The sequence below is a fragment of the Hemiscyllium ocellatum genome, chromosome 5 (genome assembly GCF_020745735.1).
Source record: "Hemiscyllium ocellatum isolate sHemOce1 chromosome 5, sHemOce1.pat.X.cur, whole genome shotgun sequence".
NCBI lineage: Eukaryota > Metazoa > Chordata > Chondrichthyes > Orectolobiformes > Hemiscylliidae > Hemiscyllium > Hemiscyllium ocellatum.
Genome location: NC_083405.1, coordinates 139,184,920 through 139,207,680, shown reverse-complemented (window position 1 = coordinate 139,207,680; position 22,761 = coordinate 139,184,920). Strand labels below are relative to the sequence as shown.

General features: G+C 48.8%; 1 protein-coding gene across 2 annotated transcripts in view; it reads left to right on the top strand.

The window, feature by feature from the left end:
* LOC132816187 (alanine aminotransferase 2-like) overlaps nt 1–22,761 on the top strand; it is a 209,533-nt gene that overhangs the window by 151,184 nt on the left and 35,588 nt on the right. For both annotated transcript variants that reach the window (XM_060825683.1, XM_060825682.1), the window contains exon 3: nt 20,746–20,835. In XM_060825683.1, coding sequence (XP_060681666.1) covers nt 20,746–20,835 — 90 coding nt within the window. The remainder of the gene's footprint in view (nt 1–20,745; nt 20,836–22,761) is intronic.

Sequence of the window (22,761 nt, the reverse complement as noted above, 5' to 3'; positions counted from 1 at the left end):
ATGTTACCTGACCAGCCCCACTCTCACATTTGAACGTGGACTGCCTCAGTGTCTGAGGAGTCAGGAATGGTGCTAAACGTTGTGCAATCATCACTTCTGACCTTCTGATGGAGGGGAGGTCATTGATGAAGCAGTTGAAGATGGTTGGGTGTCGGGCAGTATCCTATGGGACTCCTGCAGAGATATCTGGGGCAGGTTATTGCTGAGCAGGTGCTGCCTGATAGCACTGTCGATGATGCCTCCCATCCCTGACTGAGATTAGACTGATGGGCAGGAATTGGCTAAATTGGATTTGTCCTGCTTTTTGTCCATACACATACCTGGATAATTTTCCACGTTGTCGGGTAAATGCCAGTGTACTGGAACAGCTTGGCAAGGGGAGTGGCAAGTTCTAGAGCTCAAAGCTTCAGTCCTATTGCCGGAATGTTGTCAGGGTCTGTAACCTTTGCAGTACCCAGTGCCTTCAGTTGTTCCTTGATATCATGTGGAGTGAATTGAGTTGACTGAAGCCCGTGGCTATGAAAGCAATGCTGACTCTCCCAAATTAACCCACCATTTTCCATGTAGCTGTTAATTCTGTCCTAAATAATTGTTCAGAATGTATCCCCACCACTGAAGGTAAAGTGACTGGTCTGTGACTTGTAGGTTGTCCATGAGGTATAATTCCTGTTTATTTATGTTTGTAATTCTCAAAACCTTTTAATTGAAGGATCATACAAGATTCTGGGGTGGTTTGATGTATTAGATGTTGAGGAGGCGGCGTTTTCATTGTTGGGGCTGTCACACACCAGGACATAATTACAGAATAAGGGGACGCATATTTAATACTGCGACATAAGAGAATTTCTTTCTCCCACAGGATACAGAATGTCTGGAATTCTGGCATATTACTGACATGGGTGGGAAATTGACTCAGTCGGGGGTTCCAGAAAGGAGGAACAATGGGAATGTTCTCAAATCGGCAGAATATGCCAACTGGTATGTTCTAGGAGAAAGTGAGGTCTGCAGATGCTGGAGATCAGAGCTGAAAATGTGTTGCTGGAAACACGCAGCAGGTCAGGCAGGATCCAAGGAGCAGGAGAAGACCTCATGCCCGAAACATCGATTCTCCTGCTCCTTGGATCCTGCCTGACCTGCTGCGCTTTTCCAGCAACACATTTTCAGCAACTGGTATGCTCCACAAGGAGAAAGTGAGGACTGCAGATGCTGGAGACCAGAGCCGAACATGTGTTCCTGAAGAAGGGCTCATGCCTGAAACGTCAACTCTCCTGCTCCTTGCATGTTCTACAAGGATCCTACAATATCCCACCAGAATCAGTGTTAGAGCCTCGATTATTCACATTATTTACTAACAACTTTGATAATGGCATGGGAAATCATATATCTAAATTTGCGGATGGCACTATAGACAATGTGGATGATAAGATAAAGTTACAAAGTGATATTGATAGGCTACTGATAAAGGATTGACCAGCATACCTTCTAGATGGCGTGAGGTTAAATTCAGTGGATGTCCATAGAATTCAGGTGGACAGATATTTAAAAGGTTAGAAATAAGTGCAGAAGATAATCCAGGTGGCAAATGGAATACTGACCCTAAAATCTTGAGGACGAGAGTACAAGGATGCAGAGGTTACGCTGCAGCTATCTCAAACCCTGGTTAGACCTCACTTGGAGTACTGTGAACAGATTGAGGCATCTCACTTTAGGAAGGATGGAACGACTTTCGAAGGAACACGTTTACAATAATGAAACTCAGCCTTCAGGGATGGATTGGAGATGCCGGTGTTGGACTGGGGTGTACAAAGTTAAAAACCACACAACACCAGGTTATAATCCAACAGGTTTAATTGGAAGTACACTAGCTTTTGGAGCGACGCTCCTTCATCAGGTGATTGTGTCGCTCCGAAAGCGAGTGTGCTTCCAATTAAACCTGTTGGACTATAACCTGGTGTTGTGTGAATTTTAACTTCAGGGATGGAGATATGATGAGAGATTATACAAATTAAGCCTGTGTGCTCTAGCATTGAGAAGGTTTAAGGGGGAGGGTGGTCTAATCAAAATTTTCAAAATATTAACAGGAACAAAACAGAGTAGGTAAAGATAAACTGTTGCTGCTGATTGGAGGTTCTAAAACTAGGGGCAGTATTTTAGGAAGAGGACCAGACCGTTCAGGAGAGATGTTAGGAAGCACTTGAACACTCACAGGGTGGGAAAGGTTCAGAGCTCTCTTCCACAGAAGGCAGTGAATGCTGGATCATTTGTTAATTCTAAATCTGAGGTAGATACATTTTTGATAAGCAAAGATATTAAGGGATGTAGACCAATGGTGGAGTGACAGAATGGCCCACTTCTGTTCCTGTGTTCCTAGATCTCACCCGGAGAGTTGTGGAGGCTAGATCACTGCAAGTATTGGAAGAGGAGGTAAACAGATAGATAAATATTGAGGAGTTGTGGGTTATGAGAGGTTGTCATGAGTGAGGTGTTGAGGATGAGGGCAGATCAGCAATGATCACATAGACTTGTGGGATAGACTCAGGCAGAACGGCATATTCCTGCTCCTCTTTCCCATGTTTGCATGTTCTTTTTGAGTAGATTAGCAATCTGCAAATTAGAACATTATGTGCCACTAGATAAATTATAACCTTGGATGACATGAAGTAGTGCTCGTGGGTAAAGAATGTTTTAAGACAGCTTTTTAGAAAATCAAGACCGACTCACTGAGTTGACCATCTGCTTCCTGTGTGGGAGTCATTCTGCGATACACACATGGTGAATAAACTCACTATTAACGCCACCCTGACCAATGTCCCCACCCACAGACAATTGTGACTCACCTTCTAATTCTTCCCTACCTTGACTGGTGCTGCCTTCCCTCCCCCCACCAGCTCCAGCTCCATCTCGGGGGCTTGGGTCCATTCCTCACCCCGCCTGCCAGCTCATGGCCTGCCCTCTCACTGGAAGAGAAGAACTGGAAGGACAGTTGGGTTTTTTTGGTAATCTCATTGCTGACTCCAGTCTCACATTTCCAGCTGACCTGAGGTTGGCAGAGTGAGATGTGAGGAGAAAGGGAGGACTGCAGATGCTGAAGGTCAGAGTCTAAGACAAAACCCTGGCCACCCGATGCCTGGAGGAAGAACGCCTCATCTTCTGCTGTGGGACCCTCCAACCACACAGCATCAATGTGGATTTCACCAGTTTCTTCATTTTCCAACCCCACCTTATCCCAGATCCAACCTTCCAACTCGGCACCACCCTAATGACCTCTCTTACCTGTCCATCTTCCTTCCCACCTATCTGCTCCACCCTCCTTCATCTATCTATCGCCTTCCCACCTACCTTCCCCCCCAGCCCCACCCTCCTCCCATTTTATCTCTCAGCCCCCTTGGGCCACAAGCCTCATTCCTAATTAGATTACATTCCCTACAGTGTGGAAACAGGCCCTTCGGCCCAACCAGTCCACACTGACCCTCCAAACAGTAACCCACCCAGACCCAGTTACCCCCGACTAATGCATCTAATGGCCAATTCACCTAACCTGCACATCTTTGGACTGTGGGGGGGAGCTGGAGCAAACCCACGCAGACACGGGGAGAATGTGCAAACTCCACACAGACAGTGGCCCGAGGTGGGAATTGAACCTGGGTCCCTGGTGCTGTGAGGCAGCAGTGCTAACCACTGAGCCACAGTGCCGCTTATGCTTGAACCATCAGCTCTCCTGCTCCTCAGATGCTGCCCGACCAGCTGTGCTTTTCCAACAACACGCTCTTCGGGAGTAGGATGTGAACTGACATCCCCTGGATGTTAGGTCAGTAACAAACGTTTCTGCTGCTACTCTATACCTTCTCATCTGGGCAAGGGTTCAAAGGCTTGGGTTGAGTTGAGTTGAGTTGAGTCTCCCTGCAGACATGCAGCTTAGAGCTGTTTGTAAAAAGGGAATGTTTGTTCCCCTCAAGCCTGAACGAGAAAATGTAATCAAAGTCTCTTTCTTCATGCTCCTTACGAACAAAAAGGCCCCATCTCAGGGTGACCACTCACATCTCAGGGTGACCACTCACATCTCGTGGGTGACCAGCTCGCACATTGAGCAAGGGAGTTTCCCCACACAGTGTCATGTCACCCCTGGGTCAGGCACTGACCCCTGCCATTCAGTGCCCAGCCTTGCGGCTCCGTGTTGATGGTGGTTACCATGGAATCAACAGCTGACTGCCTCGTCATTCTACTGCTTTGCAAAGTTGGCTTCCTCAATCTGCGATTGCGCTGACCTCTGCTTCCTGCTTGTGCTGACAAACTCTTTGTGCAAATGCACTAAGTATTTGTTGTCAGTATTGGTTTTTCTAATCTCCAACGCTGTGTCCTGTTGTCAGTGGGACAGGGGTCTCTTGTAGGTCCAGGGGTGAGGGGTGTGACAGTGCCTCTGCCCAGATGCTCTGCTTCAGCTGGGGCTGATTTCATCACTGAATCACACAATTGTTACAGCAGAGAAACCCGGCATGTGTACCAGCTTTCTGAGCATTTTCATTTGGCACAAATCTCCTAACTTTACCCCCACACAACCTTTCTATCCAAATAACTATCCAGTGCCCCTCCCGAATGCCTCATCTGAATCTGTATCCATCACACTGCCTGACCCTGACCCTGACCCTGACTACTCCATGAAAAAGCTTTCTCTCCCATCATCCTTGCTGCTTTCACACATCACTGCAAATCCGGTTCTTGGACATGCTCAGAAAGTGGACAAAGAAGTGGCAGAATGTGAGGTTATGCACTTTGGTTGGAAGAATAGAGGTGTAGACAATTTTCTGGATGGTTAAAAATGTGTTGCTGGAAAAGCGCAGCAGGTCAGGCAGCATCAAAGGAGCATAAGCCCTTCTGCGCAAAGCGTTGATTCTCCTGCTCCTTGGATGCTGCCTGACCTGCTGCGCTTTTCCAGCAACACATTTTTCAGCTCTGATCTCCAGCATCTGCAGACCTCACTTTCTCCTAATTTTCTGGATGGGAAAGGGTTTTGGCATTCTGAAGTACAAGGGGACTTAGGAGTCATAATTCACAATCCCATTATCCCTACCACTATCCCAATATATATTTTTGGAAATTGTAGCCTGCCCCTTTATAATTAGCCTATAATGCTTGCACCTCTCTGAAATTTCCTTGCAGATTAGTTTCTGACAACTTTTCCACTAATCTATAGACTACAAGGAGCAATGTCATTGCACCTTTTTGTTCCTTAGCTCAAGTCAAAAGGATTCCGTCCTTGGACATTCTGAAATTTCCTGTTTCTCTGTTAACCAAGACCAGAACAGTACAGCACAGTACAGGCCCTTCGGCCCACAATGTTGTGCCAAGCATTTATCTTGATCTAAGATCACCCTAACCTACACACCCCTCAACTTACTGCTGTCCGTCTCCTTTCCTTCCTTTCCTGAAAGCCTTGTAATCAGGAATGTTTCATACCCAGACTTGCTGTTCCTTCTGCCAAGTGTGTGATCACTACAACATCATGTTTCCCCAAGGTAATCTGTGCCTGTAACTCCCCAACCTTATTTACTGCATTCTGTATATTTACACACAGACAGTAAAACCTGGATTGACACGTTATTACCTTCTCCCTTTCTCTAACTTGTTCTCTATCCTTCAGCTGCCTGCATCTCCCTGTATTTTGAGCACCCTGTTTAATATCTTGCCCTGATTCTTAAGACCTTGCTGAGTTATTTTAAACTCTCTGCAATAGTATGAGACAAATACCCCGGGAAACCCTGACAGGAAACAAAGAGTAGTGATAAACGGCTCCCTTTTGGAATGGCAGGCGGTGACCAGTGGGGTACCGCAGGGATCAGTGCTGGGACCGCAACTTTTTACAATATATGTTAATGATATAGAAGATGGTATTAATAGTAACATTAGCAAATTTGCTGATGATACTAAGCTGGGTGGCAGGGTGAAATGTGAGGACGATGTTAGGAGATTACAGGGTGACCTGGACAGGTTAGGTGAGTGGTCAGATGCATGGCAGATGCAGTTTAATGTGGATAAATGTATGGTTATCCACTTTGGTGGCAAGAACAGGAAGGCAGATTACTACCTAAATGGAATTAATTTAGGTAAAGGGGCAGTACAGAGAGATCTGGGTGTTCTTGTACACCAGTCAATGAAGGTAAGCATGCAGGTACAGCAAGTAGTGAAGAAGGCTAATAGCATGCTGGCCTTCATAACAAGAGGGATTGAGTATAGAAGCAAAGAGATTCTTCCGCAGCTGTACAGGGCCCTGGTGAGACCACACCTGGAATATTGTGTGCAGTTCTGGTCTCCAAATTTGAGGAAAGACATTCTGGCTATTGAGGGAGTGCAGCGTAGGTTCACGAGGTCAATTCCTAGAATGGCGGGATTACCTTACACTGAAAGACTGGAGCGACTGGGCTTGTATACCCTTGAGTTTAGAAGACTGAGAGGGGATCTGATTGAGACATATAAGATTATTAAAGGATTGGACACTCTGGAGGCAGGAAACATGTTTCCACTGATGGGTGAGTGCCGAACCAGCTTAAAAATACGGGGTAGACCATTTAGGACAGAGATGAGGAGAAACTTCTTCACCCAGAGAGTGGTGGCTGTGTGGAATGCTCTGCCCCAGAGGGCAGTGGAGGCCCAGTCTCTGGATTCATTTAAGAAAGAGTTAGATAGAACTCTCAAAGATAGTGGAATCAAGGGTTATGGAGATAAGGCAGGAACAGGATACTGATTAAGGATGATCAACCATGATCATATTGAATGGTGGTACAGGCTCGAAGGGCAGAATGGCCTACTCCTGCACCTATTGTCTATTATATATTGTCTATTGACCCCAGTCCCAGTTTTGTTCAGGTGTAACCTGTCTGGCCTATAAGGTGCCAACCTCTTCCCCGGATCCAGTCTCAGAGTCCTGAGGTTCTAAAGCCCTCTTTACAGCTCTACTGTTCCTCTGCCTTATGCTGCTATTTCTGTACTCATGGCACTGGGTGTCATCTGGCAATTACTACATTTGTGGGCTTGCTTACTAACGTTCTACCGAGCTCCCAACTGCTCTTATCGACGTTGGTGCTGATGTGGAGCATGACCTCCGAATGACCACGGTCTCCCACAGGAGAGTGTCCTGCAGCCGGCCCTGACCCTGTCACCAGAGAGGCAACCTGCCATCCTGCAGTCACATCTACAGCCACAGAAACTCCGAATGAACAAATCCCTAATCACGGCTGTAATGAAAGTGTAAATCTTTCAGAATCAAAGAACTTTATTGGGATCTTTCAGCTCCTCAGGACATTGGAAACCATTCTGCAGCCAATAAGATACTGTTTGAAGTCGTAGAGTCACAGAGTCCTAGAGCACAGAGACAGGCTCTTAGGCCCCAAACCAGTCCATGCTGACCAAAATGTCCGTCCACACTAACCCCATTTCCCTGCTCTTAGCCCATGTCCTCCTAACCCTTTCCTATCCAGTATTTGTCCAAATGCCTTTTAAATGTTGCCCCTTGAAGTTTATTCACTATTGGAATGTAGGGATTAGGACAGTTAATTTGCACACAGCAAGATCCCACAACACTGAGCGGGGGGAATGAACAGCCAATCCGCTGTGGTGATCTTGGTCGGGGGAGAAATATCGTCCAGGACAAAGGAACCACATCACTACTGCAGTTAAATAGCCACAGGTTCCAGGACTTTGTGTGTGTGTGTGTTTACGTGTGTGTTTGTGTGCGCGTTTGTGTGCATTTACGTGTGTGTGTGTTTGTGTTTATGTGTGCATTTACGTGTGTACACGTGTGTGTGTGCGTTTACATGTGTGTACGTGTGTGCGTTTGTGTGCGTTTACATGTGTGTGTGTTTGTGTGCGTGTTTATGTGTGTGCGCGCGCACGTGCGTTTACGTGTATGTACGTGTGTGTGTGTGTGTGTGTGCACGCATTTACGTGTGTGTACGTGTGTGTGTGTGTGATCATATCTACAGATCCTCAGTAATCACCCCCGTCCCCCAGCCCGCTCAGCTCCTGTCCCCTTGACACACATTCTGGACTGAATCTTGTTGCACTCTGTCCCAGTTTCCTGGGCCTGTCTGAACACGGTGCCGCATGCTCACCATATGCTAGCTCACAAATAAAGTCAAAAATCATTTAAAGATGAGTTATTGTTTCCTCTCAGCCTGTCCTCTCGGCATTCTCTGCCTTAGAATTATACATGACTAAAGGAGAGTATTCAGCCCTGTTATTCCGTACGGATTGTGATAAAGTGATCTCCAAATTGACTGCCTGGGAAGGTATTGGAGGCTGGAAACAGGACAGCCTTTGACAAATATTTTCATTAGCAATTGAAATATCATAAACATCCAAGGTTATGGGACAAGTGCAGGGAATCGGGGTTAGTGAGCCTTATGTGATGAGGATGTCAGTATGGATTTGATGGGCTGAAGGGCTTTCTCTGTGCTGTGTGAACTAGCCCCACTGTTTCCCTGCAGGCTGGTCTCTGGTTTGTTGTTGGTCTGGCTGACTCTCAATGCCATCAGTTGTTGTGGCAATGCTTTGCTTACTGCATTCAGAGCTCATTCAGAACCAGGTTGTCAATGTGTTCATGACGTGGCAGGATTCCTGTACTGAGAGTGTGTGAGAAAGACAGAGAGGGGCGGGGGGAACGTGCCAGGATCATGTTAATGTACAACTCGCTGTGATGTCAGTGTAACACTGAGTCAGGTGTGGCTGTTAGCTCATTTCTCGTGTAGGTACTTTGTTTTCCATGCTAATGAGCACTCAGTATCCTACAGCCTCTCTGTTAGCTTTCGACTTCCAAAGGTGTTGTCTATAGCTCTGGACATGTTCCTGTACGCGGTAGATAGTGCAGTCAATGTTCCCCGTGCTGGAGTTGAGGAATGTTGCAGACATTGCTAATAAAGCGTTCTGAATTACTGCTCACTGAGGACACGTGTGAGTGAGCTGCCTCTAACCAGGAACTGGACCGAGACCGTGGCTGACTGAAGCCGGCACATGCTGCCTGTCCTGTGCTGGCCAACTGACAGGACTGAATGTTAATGTCTCTGTGCTAACGGGGTGGACAGGTCTATACAGCTTCTGTCAGTGTGGACCATCCATCACTAAATGCAGTTACCACACACTCTGACCGAAACACTGCATCAATGTCTGTTTCAATGTTTGAAATTATTGAGACCAACACAGGGGATGTTTGTGTAGGATTTTCAATGTGGTCTCACTGTCAGCACTCTCTAATTTAATAACAGACACAGTCAAACTCCCAAACCAGTACAGCACGGGGTTAGATACAGAGTAAAGCTCCCTCTATACTGCCCCCATCAAACCCTCCCAGGACAGGGACAGTACAGGGTTAGATACAGAGTAAAGCTCCCTCTACACTGTCCCCATCAAACACTCCCAGGACAGGGACAGCACGGGGTTAGATACAGAGTAAAGCTCTCTCTACACTGTCCCCATCAAACACTCCCAGGACAGGGACAGCACGGGGTTAGATACAGAGTAAAGCTCTCTCTACACTGTCCCCATCAAACACTCCCAGGACAGGGACAGCACGGGATTAGATACAGAGTAAAGCTCTCTCTACACTGTCCCCATCAAACACTCCCAGGACAGGGACAGCACGGGGTTAGATACAGAGTAAATCTCCCTCTTCACTGTCCCCCATCAAACACTCCCAGGATAAGAACAGCACAGGGTTAAATACAGAGTAAAGCTCCCCCTACACTGTCCCCCATTAAACACTCTCAGGACAGGGACAGCACGGGGTTAAATACAGAGTAAAGCTCCCTCTACACTGTCCCCCATCAAACACTCCCAGGACAGCGACAGCACAGGGTTAGATACAGAGTAAAGCTCTCTCTACACTGTCCCCATCAAACACTCCCAGGACAGGGACAGCACGGGGTTAGATACAAAGTAAAGCGCTCTCTACACTGTCCCCATCAAACACTCCCAGGACAGGGACAACATGGGGTTAGATACAGAGTAAAACTCTCTCTACTCTGGCCCCATCACACACTCCCAGGACAGGGATAGCACGAGGTTAGATACAGAGTAAAACTCCCTCTACACTGGCCCCATCACACACCCCCAGGACAGGGACAGCATGAGGTTAGATACAGAGTAAAGCTCCCTCTACACTGTCCCCCATCAAACACTCCCAGGACAGCGACAGCACAGGGTTAGATACAGAGTAAAGCTCTCTCTACACTGTCCCCATCAAACACTCCCAGGACAGGGACAGCACGGGGTTAGATACAGAGTAAAGCACTCTCTACACTGTCCCCATCAAACACTCCCAGGACAGGGACAGCACGGGGTTAGATACAGAGTAAAGCTCTCTCTACACTGTCCCCATCAAACACTCCCAGGACAGGGACAGCACGGGGTTAGATACAGAGTAAAGCGCTCTCTACACTGTCCCCATCAAACACTCCCAGGACAGGGACAGCACGAGGTTAGATACAGAGTAAAGCTCCCTCTACACTGTCCCCATCAAACACTCCCAGGACAGGGACAGCACGGGGTTAGATACAGAGTAAAGCTCTCTCTACACTGTCCCCATCAAACACTCCCAGGACAGGGACAGCACGGGGTTAGATACAGAGTAAAGCTCTCTCTACACTGTCCCCATCAAACACTCCCAGGACAGGGACAGCACGGGATTAGATACAGAGTAAAACTCTCTCTACTCTGGCCCCATCACACACTCCCAGGACAGGGACAGCACGGGGTTAGATACAGAGTAAATCTCCCTCTTCACTGTCCCCCATCAAACACTCCCAGGATAAGAACAGCACGGGGTTAAATACAGAGTAAAGCTCCCTCTACACTGTCCCCCATCAAACACTCCCAGGACAGCGACAGCACAGGGTTAGATACAGAGTAAAGCTCTCTCTACACTGTCCCCATCAAACACTCCCAGGACAGGGACAGCACGGGGTTAGATACAGAGTAAAGCACTCTCTACACTGTCCCCATCAAACACTCCCAGGACAGGGACAGCACGGGGTTAGATACAGAGTAAAGCTCTCTCTACACTGTCCCCATCAAACACTCCCAGGACAGGGACAGCACGGGGTTAGATACAGAGTAAAGCGCTCTCTACACTGTCCCCATCAAACACTCCCAGGACAGGGACAGCACGGGGTTAGATACAGAGTAAAGCTCTCTCTACACTGTCCCCATCAAACACTCCCAGGACAGGGACAGCACGAGGTTAGATACAGAGTAAAGCTCCCTCTACACTGTCCCCATCAAACACTCCCAGGACAGGGACAGCACGGGGTTAGATACAGAGTAAAGCTCTCTCTACACTGTCCCCATCAAACACTCCCAGGACAGGGACAGCACGGGGTTAGATACAGAGTAAAGCTCTCTCTACACTGTCCCCATCAAACACTCCCAGGACAGGGACAGCACGGGATTAGATACAGAGTAAAGCTCTCTCTACACTGTCCCCATCAAACACTCCCAGGACAGGGACAGCACGGGGTTAGATACAGAGTAAATCTCCCTCTTCACTGTCCCCCATCAAACACTCCCAGGATAAGAACAGCACAGGGTTAAATACAGAGTAAAGCTCCCTCTACACTGTCCCCCATTAAACACTCTCAGGACAGGGACAGCACAGGGTTAAATACAGAGTAAAGCTCTCTCTACACTGTCCCCATCAAACACTCCCAGGACAGGGACAGCACGGGGTTAGATACAGAGTAAAGCGCTCTCTACACTGTCCCCATCAAACACTCCCAGGACAGGGACAACATGGGGTTAGATACAGAGTAAAACTCTCTCTACTCTGGCCCCATCACACACTCCCAGGACAGGGATAGCACGAGGTTAGATACAGAGTAAAACTCCCTCTACACTGGCCCCATCACACACCCCCAGGACAGGGACAGCATGAGGTTAGATACAGAGTAAAGCTCCATCTACACTTTCCCCATCAAACACTCCCAGGACAGGGATAGCACGGGGTTAGATACAGAGTAAAGCTCCCTCTACACTGTCCCCCCATCAAACACTCCCAGGACAGAGACAGCATGGGGTTAGATACAGAGTAAAGCTCTCTCTACACTGTCCCCATCAAATACTCCCAGGACAGGGACAGCATGGGGTTAGGTAAGCAGCCTCCTCTTTGTGACCCCTGACTGTTCCTTGTGTGCTGTTGTGTTTTAACATACGTGTCCATCAGTTTCTATTTCGCTCAGTACTACGGGCATTCAGTAATCCTGTCGTTTGCACTCATGCTATTCAACTGTCTGACTTACTCAATGGACGAGAAGTCGAGACTGTCCAATCCTTGAGTTGGAACAGAATGATGAAATACTTGTTGAATGTGACCTTGGTTTTGCCAAAAGACTGTGAGACCTGGTTTGTCTTCCTGGCCAGTCTCTCATCGCTCCCTGAACTACTGCCCAGTAAACACAGCTAACAATTAGCTCAGAGTCAGAACACATTCACTTGGATGGAAAGAGAGACATTCTGTTGCAGTTTTTATTATCTTGACTCGTCAAGAGTACACGTTTGCAAGCAAATTAATTCCATGGGAAAATCCACCTTTATTCTGCATGAAAGGAGAGTACTGATTGGCAACATCACGTCCAATCAAACTCATGGCTATAGAGAAAGCACCAATTAATGATGATTAGCATCTTATTAAATTGTGGGACCTGGGTGTCACTGGCTGGGCCTAGTATTTATTACCCTGTCCCTAGTTGCCCCCTTGAGAAGGTGGGGGTGAGCTGCCATCTTGAACCGCTGCAGTCCATGTGCTGTGGGTTGACCCTGAGGGGGGGAATTCCAGGATTCTGACCCAGTGACAGTGAAGGAACGGGAATATATTTCCAAGTCAGGATGGTGAGTGGCTTGGAGGGGAGCTTGCAGGGGGTGGTGTTCCCGTGTATCTGCTGCCCTTGTCCTTCTAGATGGAAGTGGTTGTGGGTTTGGAAGGTGCTGTCTGAGGGTCTTTGGTGAGTTTCTGCAGAGCATCTTGTAGATGGTACACACTGCTGTTACTGAGCGTGGGTGGGGGAGGGAGGGGACGGTACACACTGCTGTTACTGAGCATGGGTGGGGGAGGGAGGGGATGGTACACACTGCTGTTACTGAGTGTGGGTGGGGGAGGGAGGGGACGGTACACACTGCTGTTACTGAGCGTGGGTGGGGGGAGGGAGGGGACGGTACACACTGCTGTTACTGAGCGTGGGTGGGGGAGGGAGGGGACGGTACACACTGCTGTTACTGAGCGTGGGTGGGGGAGGGAGGGGACGGTACACACTGCTGTTACTGAGCGTGGGTGGGGGGAGGGAGGGGACGGTACACACTGCTGTTACTGAGCGTGGGTGGGGGAGGGAGGGGACGGTACACACTGCTGTTACTGAGCGTGGGTGGGGGGAGGGAGGGGACGGTAAACACTGCTGTTACTGAGCGTGGGTGGGGGGAGGGAGGGGACGGTACACACTGCTGTTACTGAGTGTGGGTGGGGGAGGGAGGGGACGGTACACACTGCTGTTACTGAGCGTGGGTGGGGGAGGGAGGGGACGGTACACACTGCTGTTACTGAGCGTGGGTGAGGGGGAGGGGACGGTACACACTGCTGTTACTGAGCGTGGGTGGGGGAGGGAGGGGACGGTACACACTGCTGTTACTGAGCGTGGGTGGGGGAGGGAGGGGACGGTACACACTGCTGTTACTGAGCGTGGGTGGGGGAGGGAGGGGATGTTTGTGGATGTGGGGCCAATCAAGTGGCTGCTTTGTCCTGAACGGTATTGAGCTTCTTGAGTGTTGTTGGAGTTGCCCCCATCCAGGCAACTGCCTTGTGCCTTGTAGATCGTGGACAGGCTTTGGGGTGTCAGGAGGTGGGTTACCCACTGCAGTACCCCTAGCCTTTGGCCTGCTCTTGTAGCCGCTGCGTTTATGTTGGAACTTCTGGTCAATGGTAATCCCCAGGATGTTAATAATAACACCATTGAATGCCAAGGGGCGTTGGTTAGATTGTCTCTTATTGAAGGTGGTGGGAAAGTTTCTTGCCACTTGTCAGCCCAAGCCTGGAAATTATCCAGATCGTGGTACATTTGAATATTGTACCTGAGGAGTTGTGAATGGTGCTGAACGTTGTACAATCATCAGCAACCATCCCCACTTCAGACCTTACGCTGGAGGGAAGAAGCTGTACCTGTTGCTGAACGATTTACCAGGACGTTGCCAGGGTTGGAGGATCTGAGCTACAGGGAGAGTCTGAACAGGCTGGGGCTGTTTTCCCTGGAGCGTCGGAGGCTGAGGGGTGACCTTATAGAGGTTTATAAAATTATGAGGGGCATGGATAGGATAAAAAGACAAAGTCTTTTCCCTGGGGTGGGGGAGTCCAGAACTAGAGGGCATAGGTTTAGGGTGAGAGGGGAAAGATATAAAAGAGACCTAAGGGGCAACTTTTTCACACAGAGGGTGGTATGTGTATGGAATGAGCTGCCAGAGGAAGTGGTGGAGGCTGGTACAATTGCAACATTTAAGAGGCATGGGTATATGAATAGGAAGGGTTTGGAGGGATATGGACCGGGTGCTGGCAGGTGGGACTAGATTGGGTTGGGATATCTGGTCGGCATGGATGGGTTGGACCGAAGGGTCTGTTTCCATGCTGTACATCTCTATGACTCTATGAAAGGTTTACGATCAATTGATTGATTTATTGTCACGTGTACCGAGGTACAGTGAAAAGCTTTGTTTGTGAGCAGTCCAGGCAGATGACAGTAAACAAGGTTGGATAGAGCAGAACTGAGACAGGGGTATACTGTTACAATGCACAGGGTGTGCACTAGGCCACAGCATGTTATCTAGGTCAGCATTATTGGTGACAAGAGAGTCCAGGAGGAAGCTGTTCCTGAACGTGTGTGTGTGTGTGTGTGTGTGTGTGTGTGTGTGTGGCTTGATGGAAGAGGGTGTAGGAGATCATTCCCGGGGTGTGATGGGTCTTTGATGATGTTGGAAGCCTTTCCGCGGCAGGGAGCCATGTAAATGGAGTCCATGGATGGAAGGTTGGCTTCTGTGATGGTCTGGGCTGTGCACACCACCCTCTGTAGTTTCTTACAGTTACCGTACCAGGCCGTTACCCACCGGGACAGGATGGTGTCAATGCTGTACCTGGAGACGTTGGTGAGGGTCCTTATGGACACGCTGGATTTCCTGAGCTGCCCGAGGAGGAAGAGTTGTTGTACCTTCTTGACCGTCGCATCCACATGGGAAGGCCAGGACGGGTTGTCAGTTCCCGTCGCTCTGAGGGACTTGACCCTCTCCACCCTCTCTACCTCCGCTCCGTTGATGTAGATGGGGGTATGTCCTCCTCCTTTCTTCCTGAAGTCAATGATCAGTTCTTCAGTTTTGCCGATGGCGATAGACGGGTAGTTCCCGTTGCACTGTCCCCAAGCCCTGGATCTCCTTTCTGTATTCTGACTCATCGTCATTAGATATCCGTCCTACCGTGGTGATGTCATCAGTGAACGTGGAGGTGGTGTTTGTTTGGAATTAGGCGGGTGGGTGTACAGGGAGTACGGTAAGGGGCTCAGAATCCATCCCTGGGGGGGGCTGTAGTGTTGAGGGTTACTGTGGGGGAGGTCCTGTTGTCTATCTTCACCAATTGCAGTGGGTCAGGAAGCTGAGGATCCAGTTGTAGAGTGCGGAGCTGAGAGCCAGGCCGCAGGGTTTTGGAGGGGATAATGGTGTTGAAGGTGGAGCTGTAGCCAATGAGCAGGGGATTGATGATCCAGGAATGAGTGCAGGGCCAAGGAAATGGACCTGTTGTGCAGGGAGGCAAATTACAGCGGATCGAGGCAGGCCGGGGAGGCTTGGGTTCATGTGGACCATGACCAGCCTCTCGAAGCACTTCCTGGTTACAGAGGTCAGAGCCACTGGGCGGTAGTCATTAACGCACGTTGCATGCTCTTTCTCTGGGACTGAGATGATGGTGGCCTTCTTGAAGCAGGTGGGGGTTTTCAGCTTGGAGGAGGGAGAGGTTGATGATGTCAGTGAGTACCCCCGCCAACAGGCCCTTACAGAATCTCAGTGCATGGCCGGGGCCTCTCTCACTTTCCTTGGGTTGACTCTCAGGGAGACCGATCTAACATCTGCAGCAGTGATGGAGGAAACAGGTGCCTCTGGGGCTGTCGAGTTGGGTGACACAGCACAGCTGGCATTCTGCTCAACCCGAGCAGAAAAAGCACTGAGCGCATCAGGGAGGGATGTGTTTTTGTTCGCTGTCTTGTTCTGCTTCATTTTGTATCCTGTTATGTTGTTTACGCCTATAAACTCCAGGGTAAGGCTGACGTAGATTGGAACAAGAGAAAAGCAATGTTCTGGGGAGACCCTCAGAGCTGGCAGTATTTGTGACGGGAGAAACCAAATTAACATTTCAAGGTCAGTGACCTTCCAAACACAAAGGTCACTCAACTTGAAAACGTTAAACCCTGGTTTTCTCCCCAGATCCCCCGAGTTTCTCCAGAATTCTGTTTTGTTTCACGTTTCCAGCACGACCTTATTTTGAATTAGATGGGGTCCTTTTCAGAATGAGGAGTGACCGCTTCGGGGCTTCCATGAGTCTGTGCAGTGTCCAGGAGGAATGCTCCGATCGGAATAGCCATGATCTCAGCATCAAATCACAGAGAGAACCAACGGCCTGGGCCTCAGTTTAGAGATTCTGACCAGACCAATCTTACAGCACGTGGACCATTGGGATCCCCGTGTGTTCACTGACCACTGAGGATAGGTTTGTGGGAGAGTGGAGGGTGTCTCAGAAACTAGACCAGCCATGTGAGTAAAGTGAGTACAAGAGCAGGTCAGAGACTGTGAATAGTTCAGCAATTAACTCACCTCCTGACCTCCCAGAGCCTGTCCACCATCTACAAATGTTACGAGATGGAGGTCAAACCTCTCTGCTAATTAAAACCAAAACATCCAGAAAAGCTTGCCTCGTAATCTGACAGAAGTGTGAGGGAGTGAAAGAGAAATCCTCATTTCTACTATTTGAAGATAAATCACAACTTATTTTCCTAACAGAACATGAAACAAAACTATTAACAAACTGAACATTCTTTCCCCTAACTGAACATAATCCTATGAACATGATGTTCCAATAACACACTTATTAAACATTACATTAACTTAATCTCAGGTCCACATAGTCTCTGTCTTCTCCACTGTCATCAATCTGTTGGACCCTCCGAGCCATCTTCTTTCTTTTTACTGCCAGTATGTTTCACAGGAAAAGGTACATTTTAGTATACAGTGCCTTCTAATTTCTTTGAGAGTGAGATTTTAGATGGGCAGTTAGCTCTCCGGTTCACAGCAGTTGCTCTATCCAATTTTCAAAACGCTCCTGTTTTTTATACCCCCCAACATGGTTTCCTGTCATGGATCCAATGTTGTCAAAACAATAAATTCAAACTCGATTGGGTTATAGTATCCTGGGCATACTCTAAAGTATTTGGTTAAATTTGAGTTGTTGTCAAAACAGCAACCAAACCTCAGGCATCCATTTAACAGTCAAGATTAGAGTTGTGCTGGAAAAGCACTGCAGGGCAGGCAGCATCCGAGGAGCAGGAAAATCGATGTTCCAGGCAAAAGTCCTTCACCAGGAATGCTCATTCCTGCCTGATGCTGCCTGACCTGCTGTGCTTTTCCAGCACAACTCTAATCTTGACTCTGATCTTCAGCATCTGCAGTCTGCACTTTCACCTACCTATTTAACAGCCAATTGTTACACGTACCTATTTTGGAACAGCCTTTCCATTTCAGCAGCTAAGCCTGCACATCAAGTTTACTTCAATATTCAGAAAACACTCTCTAAAAGTGAATATACACACTTTTGACTTCATAACACAAGGCGCATGTCCGGAGTGTGATGGAATGCTCCCCAGTTGCCTGGATAGGGCCTGCTCCAACAACACTCAAGAAGTTTGACACAACTAGCCATTTGGATACAGAACTGGCTCAAAGGTAGAAGACAGAGGGTGGTGGTGGAGGGTTGTTTTTCAGACTGGAGGCCTGTGACCAGTGGAGTGCCACAAGGATCGGTGTTGGGTCCACTACTTGTTGTCATTTATATAAATGATTTACCCTATCCATGCCCCTCAATTTTGTAAACCTCTATAAGGTCACCCCTCAGCCTCCATCACTCCAGGGAAAACAGCCCCAGCCTGTTCAGCCTCTCCCTGTAGCTCAAATCCTCCAACCCTGGCAACATCCTTGTAAATCTTTTCTGAATCCTTTCAAGTTTCACAACATCTTTCCGATAGGAAGGAGACCAGAATTGCACACAATATTCCAACCATGGCCTAACCAATGTCCTGTACAGCCACAACATGACCTCCCAACTCCTCTACTCAATACTCTGACCAATAAAGGAAAGCATACCAAATGCATTCTTCACTACACTATCTACCTGCGACTCCACTTACAAGGAGCTATGAACCTGCAACCCAAGGTCTCTTTGTTCAGCAACACTCCCTAGGACCTTACCATTAAGTGTATAAATCCTGCTAAGATTTGCTTTCCCAAAATGCAGCACCTCACATTTATCTGAATTAAACTCCATCAGCCACTTCTCAGCCCATTGGCCCATCTGGTCCAGATCCTGTTGTAATCTGAGGTAACCCTCTTCGCTGTCCACTACACCTCCAATTTTGGTGTCATCTGCAAACTTACTAACTGTACCTCATAAGCTTACATTCAAGTTGGGGGAGTCCAGAACTAGAGGGCATAGGTTTAGGGTGAGATGGGAAAGATATAAAAGAGACCTAAGGGGAAACCTTTTCACACAGAGGGTGGTATGTGTATGGAATGAGCTGCCAAAGGAAGTGGTGGAGGTTGGTACAATTGCAACATTTAAGAGGCATTTGGATGGGTATATGAATAGGAAGGGTTTGGAGGGATATGGGCCGGGTGCTGGCAGGTGGGACTAGATTGGGTTGGGATATCTGGTCGGCATGGACAGGTTGGGCTGAAGGGTCCTTTTCCGTGCTGTACTGTATGAACGTCCAGGCCAAAGCAGCTGCATCCCCTCCCTCCCCCACCCACACTCAGTAACGGCAGTGTGTACCGTCCCCTCCCTCCCCCCACCCACGCTCAGTAACAGCAGTGTGTACCGTCCCCTCCCTCCCCCCACCCACGCTCAGTAACAGCAGTGTGTACCGTCCCCTCCCTCCCCCCACCCACGCTCAGTAACAGCAGTGTGTACCGTCCCCTCCCTCCCCCCACCCACGCTCAGTAACAGCAGTGTGTACCGTCCCCTCCCTCCCCCCACCCACGCTCAGTAACAGCAGTGTGTACCGTCCCCTCCCTCCCCCCACCCACGCTCAGTAACAGCAGTGTGTACCGTCCCCTCCCTCCCCCCACCCACGCTCAGTAACAGCAGTGTGTACCGTCCCCTCCCTCCCCCCACCCACGCTCAGTAACAGCAGTGTGTACCGTCCCCTCCCTCCCCCACCCACGCTCAGTAACAGCAGTGTGTACCGTCCCCTCCCTCCCCCCACCCACGCTCAGTAACAGCAGTGTGTACCGTCCCCTCCCTCCCCCACCCACGCTCAGTAACAGCAGTGTGTACTGTCCCCTCCCTCCCCCACCCACGCTCAGTAACAGCAGTGTGTACCGTCCCCTCCCTCCCCCACCCACGCTCAGTAACAGCAGTGTGTACCGTCCCCTCCCTCCCCCCACCCACGCTCAGTAACAGCAGTGTGTACCGTCCCCTCCCTCCCCCACCCACACTCAGTAACAGCAGTGTGTACCGTCCCCTCCCTCCCCCACCCACGCTCAGTAACAGCAGTGTGTACTGTCTACAAGATGCTCTGCAGAAATTCACCAAAGATCCTCAGACAGCACCTTCCAAACCCACAGCCACTTCCATCTAGAAGGACAAGGGCAGCAGATACTTGGGAACACCACCCCCTGCAAGCTCCCCTCCGAGCCACTCACCACCCGGTTCCTTCCCTGTAGCTAGGTCAGAATCTTGGAATCCCTCAGGGATGTCAACTCACGGCACATGGAGTGGTGTGGTTCAGGGAGACCAGTGTTTCCTCCTGAGCTGCAGAGCCACTGGGAAGCTGCACCTGCAGTGATTGCCATTCCAGTGAATAAGACCATAAGACATAGGAGTGGAAGTAAGGCCATTCGGCCCATCGAGTCCACTCCGCCATTCAATCGTGGCTGATGGGCATTTCAACTCCACTTACCCGCATTCTCCCCCTAGCCCTTTATTCCTTGTGACATCAATGGTTTCTGCTTCCAAACGTTGCTGGCATGCACGAGCTCTGGGATTCCCCACAGACAGGGACATCCCGCCTCACTTCGTCTCTTTTAAATTGCAAAACAATTTGTAATAAAAATAAAAACGGAAAATTCACAAGCAAATTGTGTAATCCTTTGCCGTTTCTTTGCCTCTTGTTTCCAGTGTTGCACGATATCATTTTAAACATTGATGTAGAATTCTCCATCCTACATTTCCTGAAGTGTTGCTCTCAGTGGTGGGCTGGCCCTGGGGAGTCAGGAGCTGAGTTACTGCCTGCAACGTACTATTGCACTATGAGAGGACAAGCCAACTCTTGGTTGGTGGTACCATGAGTGTACACTACATTGGAAGGGAATCAGAGGCACAGTCAGATTTTCTGATTGCAATCTCACTCAACCTCTCGTTCTTTCTCCTGTTCTCTCACACTCTCACTCAGACTGTTTCTCTGTCCTTCCCCGCAGGGTGTGAGCAAACCCTTCTCTGAGGTTATCAAAGCGAATATCGGAGATGCACATGCCATGGGACAGAAGCCAATCACCTTCATCCGACAGGTACATTATCTTTCACAGTGGCTGGAAGCTGGGTTAAGGGGCAGACGGTGCCTGGTATTTAAGAGCAGGAGATAACGTTAACACACAGAATTTAGAAGCTCTGCAGTTTCCACAGTTGGTTTACTTTCCTGTCCAGTTCTCTATATTCAACGGTGTCTCTGAGCCAGCACTAACCAATTCTCACTCTGTTCAATCTGATGATGTTGTGGGACTTTCACTTCCATGTAACCACAGGCGCCCACTCAACAATCTGATGTACATTGCTGCTAAATGCCCAGCTATCCCCTTCCCCTGGGCTGCTCTCAATAATCCCTTTGTCTGCCTCTCTCTTTCCTTACTCTCTCACAATCTCTCTCTCTCTCTCTTTCTCTGTCTCTGTCTCTGTCTGTCTCTCTCTCTTTCTTTTGCGCGCTCTCTCTCTCTCTCTCTGTTTCCCTCCCCCTCTCTCTCTCTCTCTCAATGTCTCTCTCTCTCTGTCTCTCTCTCTCTCTCTCTGTTGCCCTCCCCCCCTCTCTCTCTCTCTCTCTCTCTCTCTGTGTCTCTTTCTTTCGCTCGCTCTCTCTCTCTCTCTCTCTCTGTTTCCCTCCCCCTCTCTCTGTCTCTCTCTCTCTCTCTCTCTCTCTCTCTCTCTCTCTCTCTCTCTCTCTCTCTCTCTCTCTCTGTTTCCCTCTCCCCCTCTCTGTCTATCTCTGTGTTTCTCCCCCCCGTCTCTCTCCCCCCCGTCTCTCTCCCCCCCGTCTCTCTCCCCCCCGTCTCTCCCTCTCTCTCTCACTCACCCCTCTCACTCTGGGCTCTATCTCCAACTATCTGCTCACCCACCTTCCCACACTCCCCTGCCCTGCTATCAGAGTAAATATCTTTGTTTTCTATTTGCTATCAGTTGTGAAGAAGGGTCTCGGGACATGAATTGTTAACTCTGTTTCTCTCTCCACAGATGCTGCCAGACCTGCTGAGTTTCTCCAGCAATTTCTGTTTCTGTTTTCCGATTTCCACCATCCACAGTTCTTTGTTTAATTTGAGATGATTAATTTGTCTCACTGATCATGATTCAGGACAGCACATTTCATCATGAACAGAAAATAACCATTTACTTAACCTGAACAATGGCTGAGAAAAGAAAAGGGCTCCCAAGTTTCACTACTACAATTTTCTGGAATTAGAATTCATTTTTTAAATCTTTTGCTTATTTTTGGTCTTCTCACTCCCCTCAAGAGAAGGGAGAAAGATGCTCACTGTTTGCTGGTCTGGAATTCTTAAAAATGTATTCATGGGATGAGGCCATCGCTGGCTAGGCAGCATTTATTGCCCCATCACTAATTACCCAGAGGGCAATTCAGAGTCACCCACAATGCTGTGGGTCTGGAGTCACATGTAGGCCAGACCAGGGAAGTTTGCTTCCCTTAAAGGACATTAATGACCCAGGTGGGTTTTTCCATAATTGGCAATGGATTCATGGTCATCATTAGATTCTTAATTTCAGATTTTTATTGAATTCAAATTCCAGCAACTGCCATGGTGGGATTGAAACCCCTGACCCCAGGAGGTTTCTGGAGTCTCTGGGTTAACAGTCCAGCAATAATACCACACGGCCATCACCTCCCTCTGGCTCCAGTCCTATCACCGGTCTGTAACAAATGGGGGCATGACCAATCTGAGGGCTGTCGTACGGCAGCATCTCATTAACCTGCTGCCACACGCACTCATTAATGAAAGAATCTACAGCTAACTGCGATTAGAGATGGGGAAATAAATGCAGATCCAGCCAGCAACCATGCAACATCTCACTCATGCAGGTCAAAAAACGGTATGCCACCTGACCTTTCCAAATTGCAATCCTCTTCTGGTATTTTAGCTCCATAACAGGGCCCCACCTCCATCCTGATCTCTCCTTCCAAAAAAGTCAATTGTGTCTCTGACTTTGGAAAT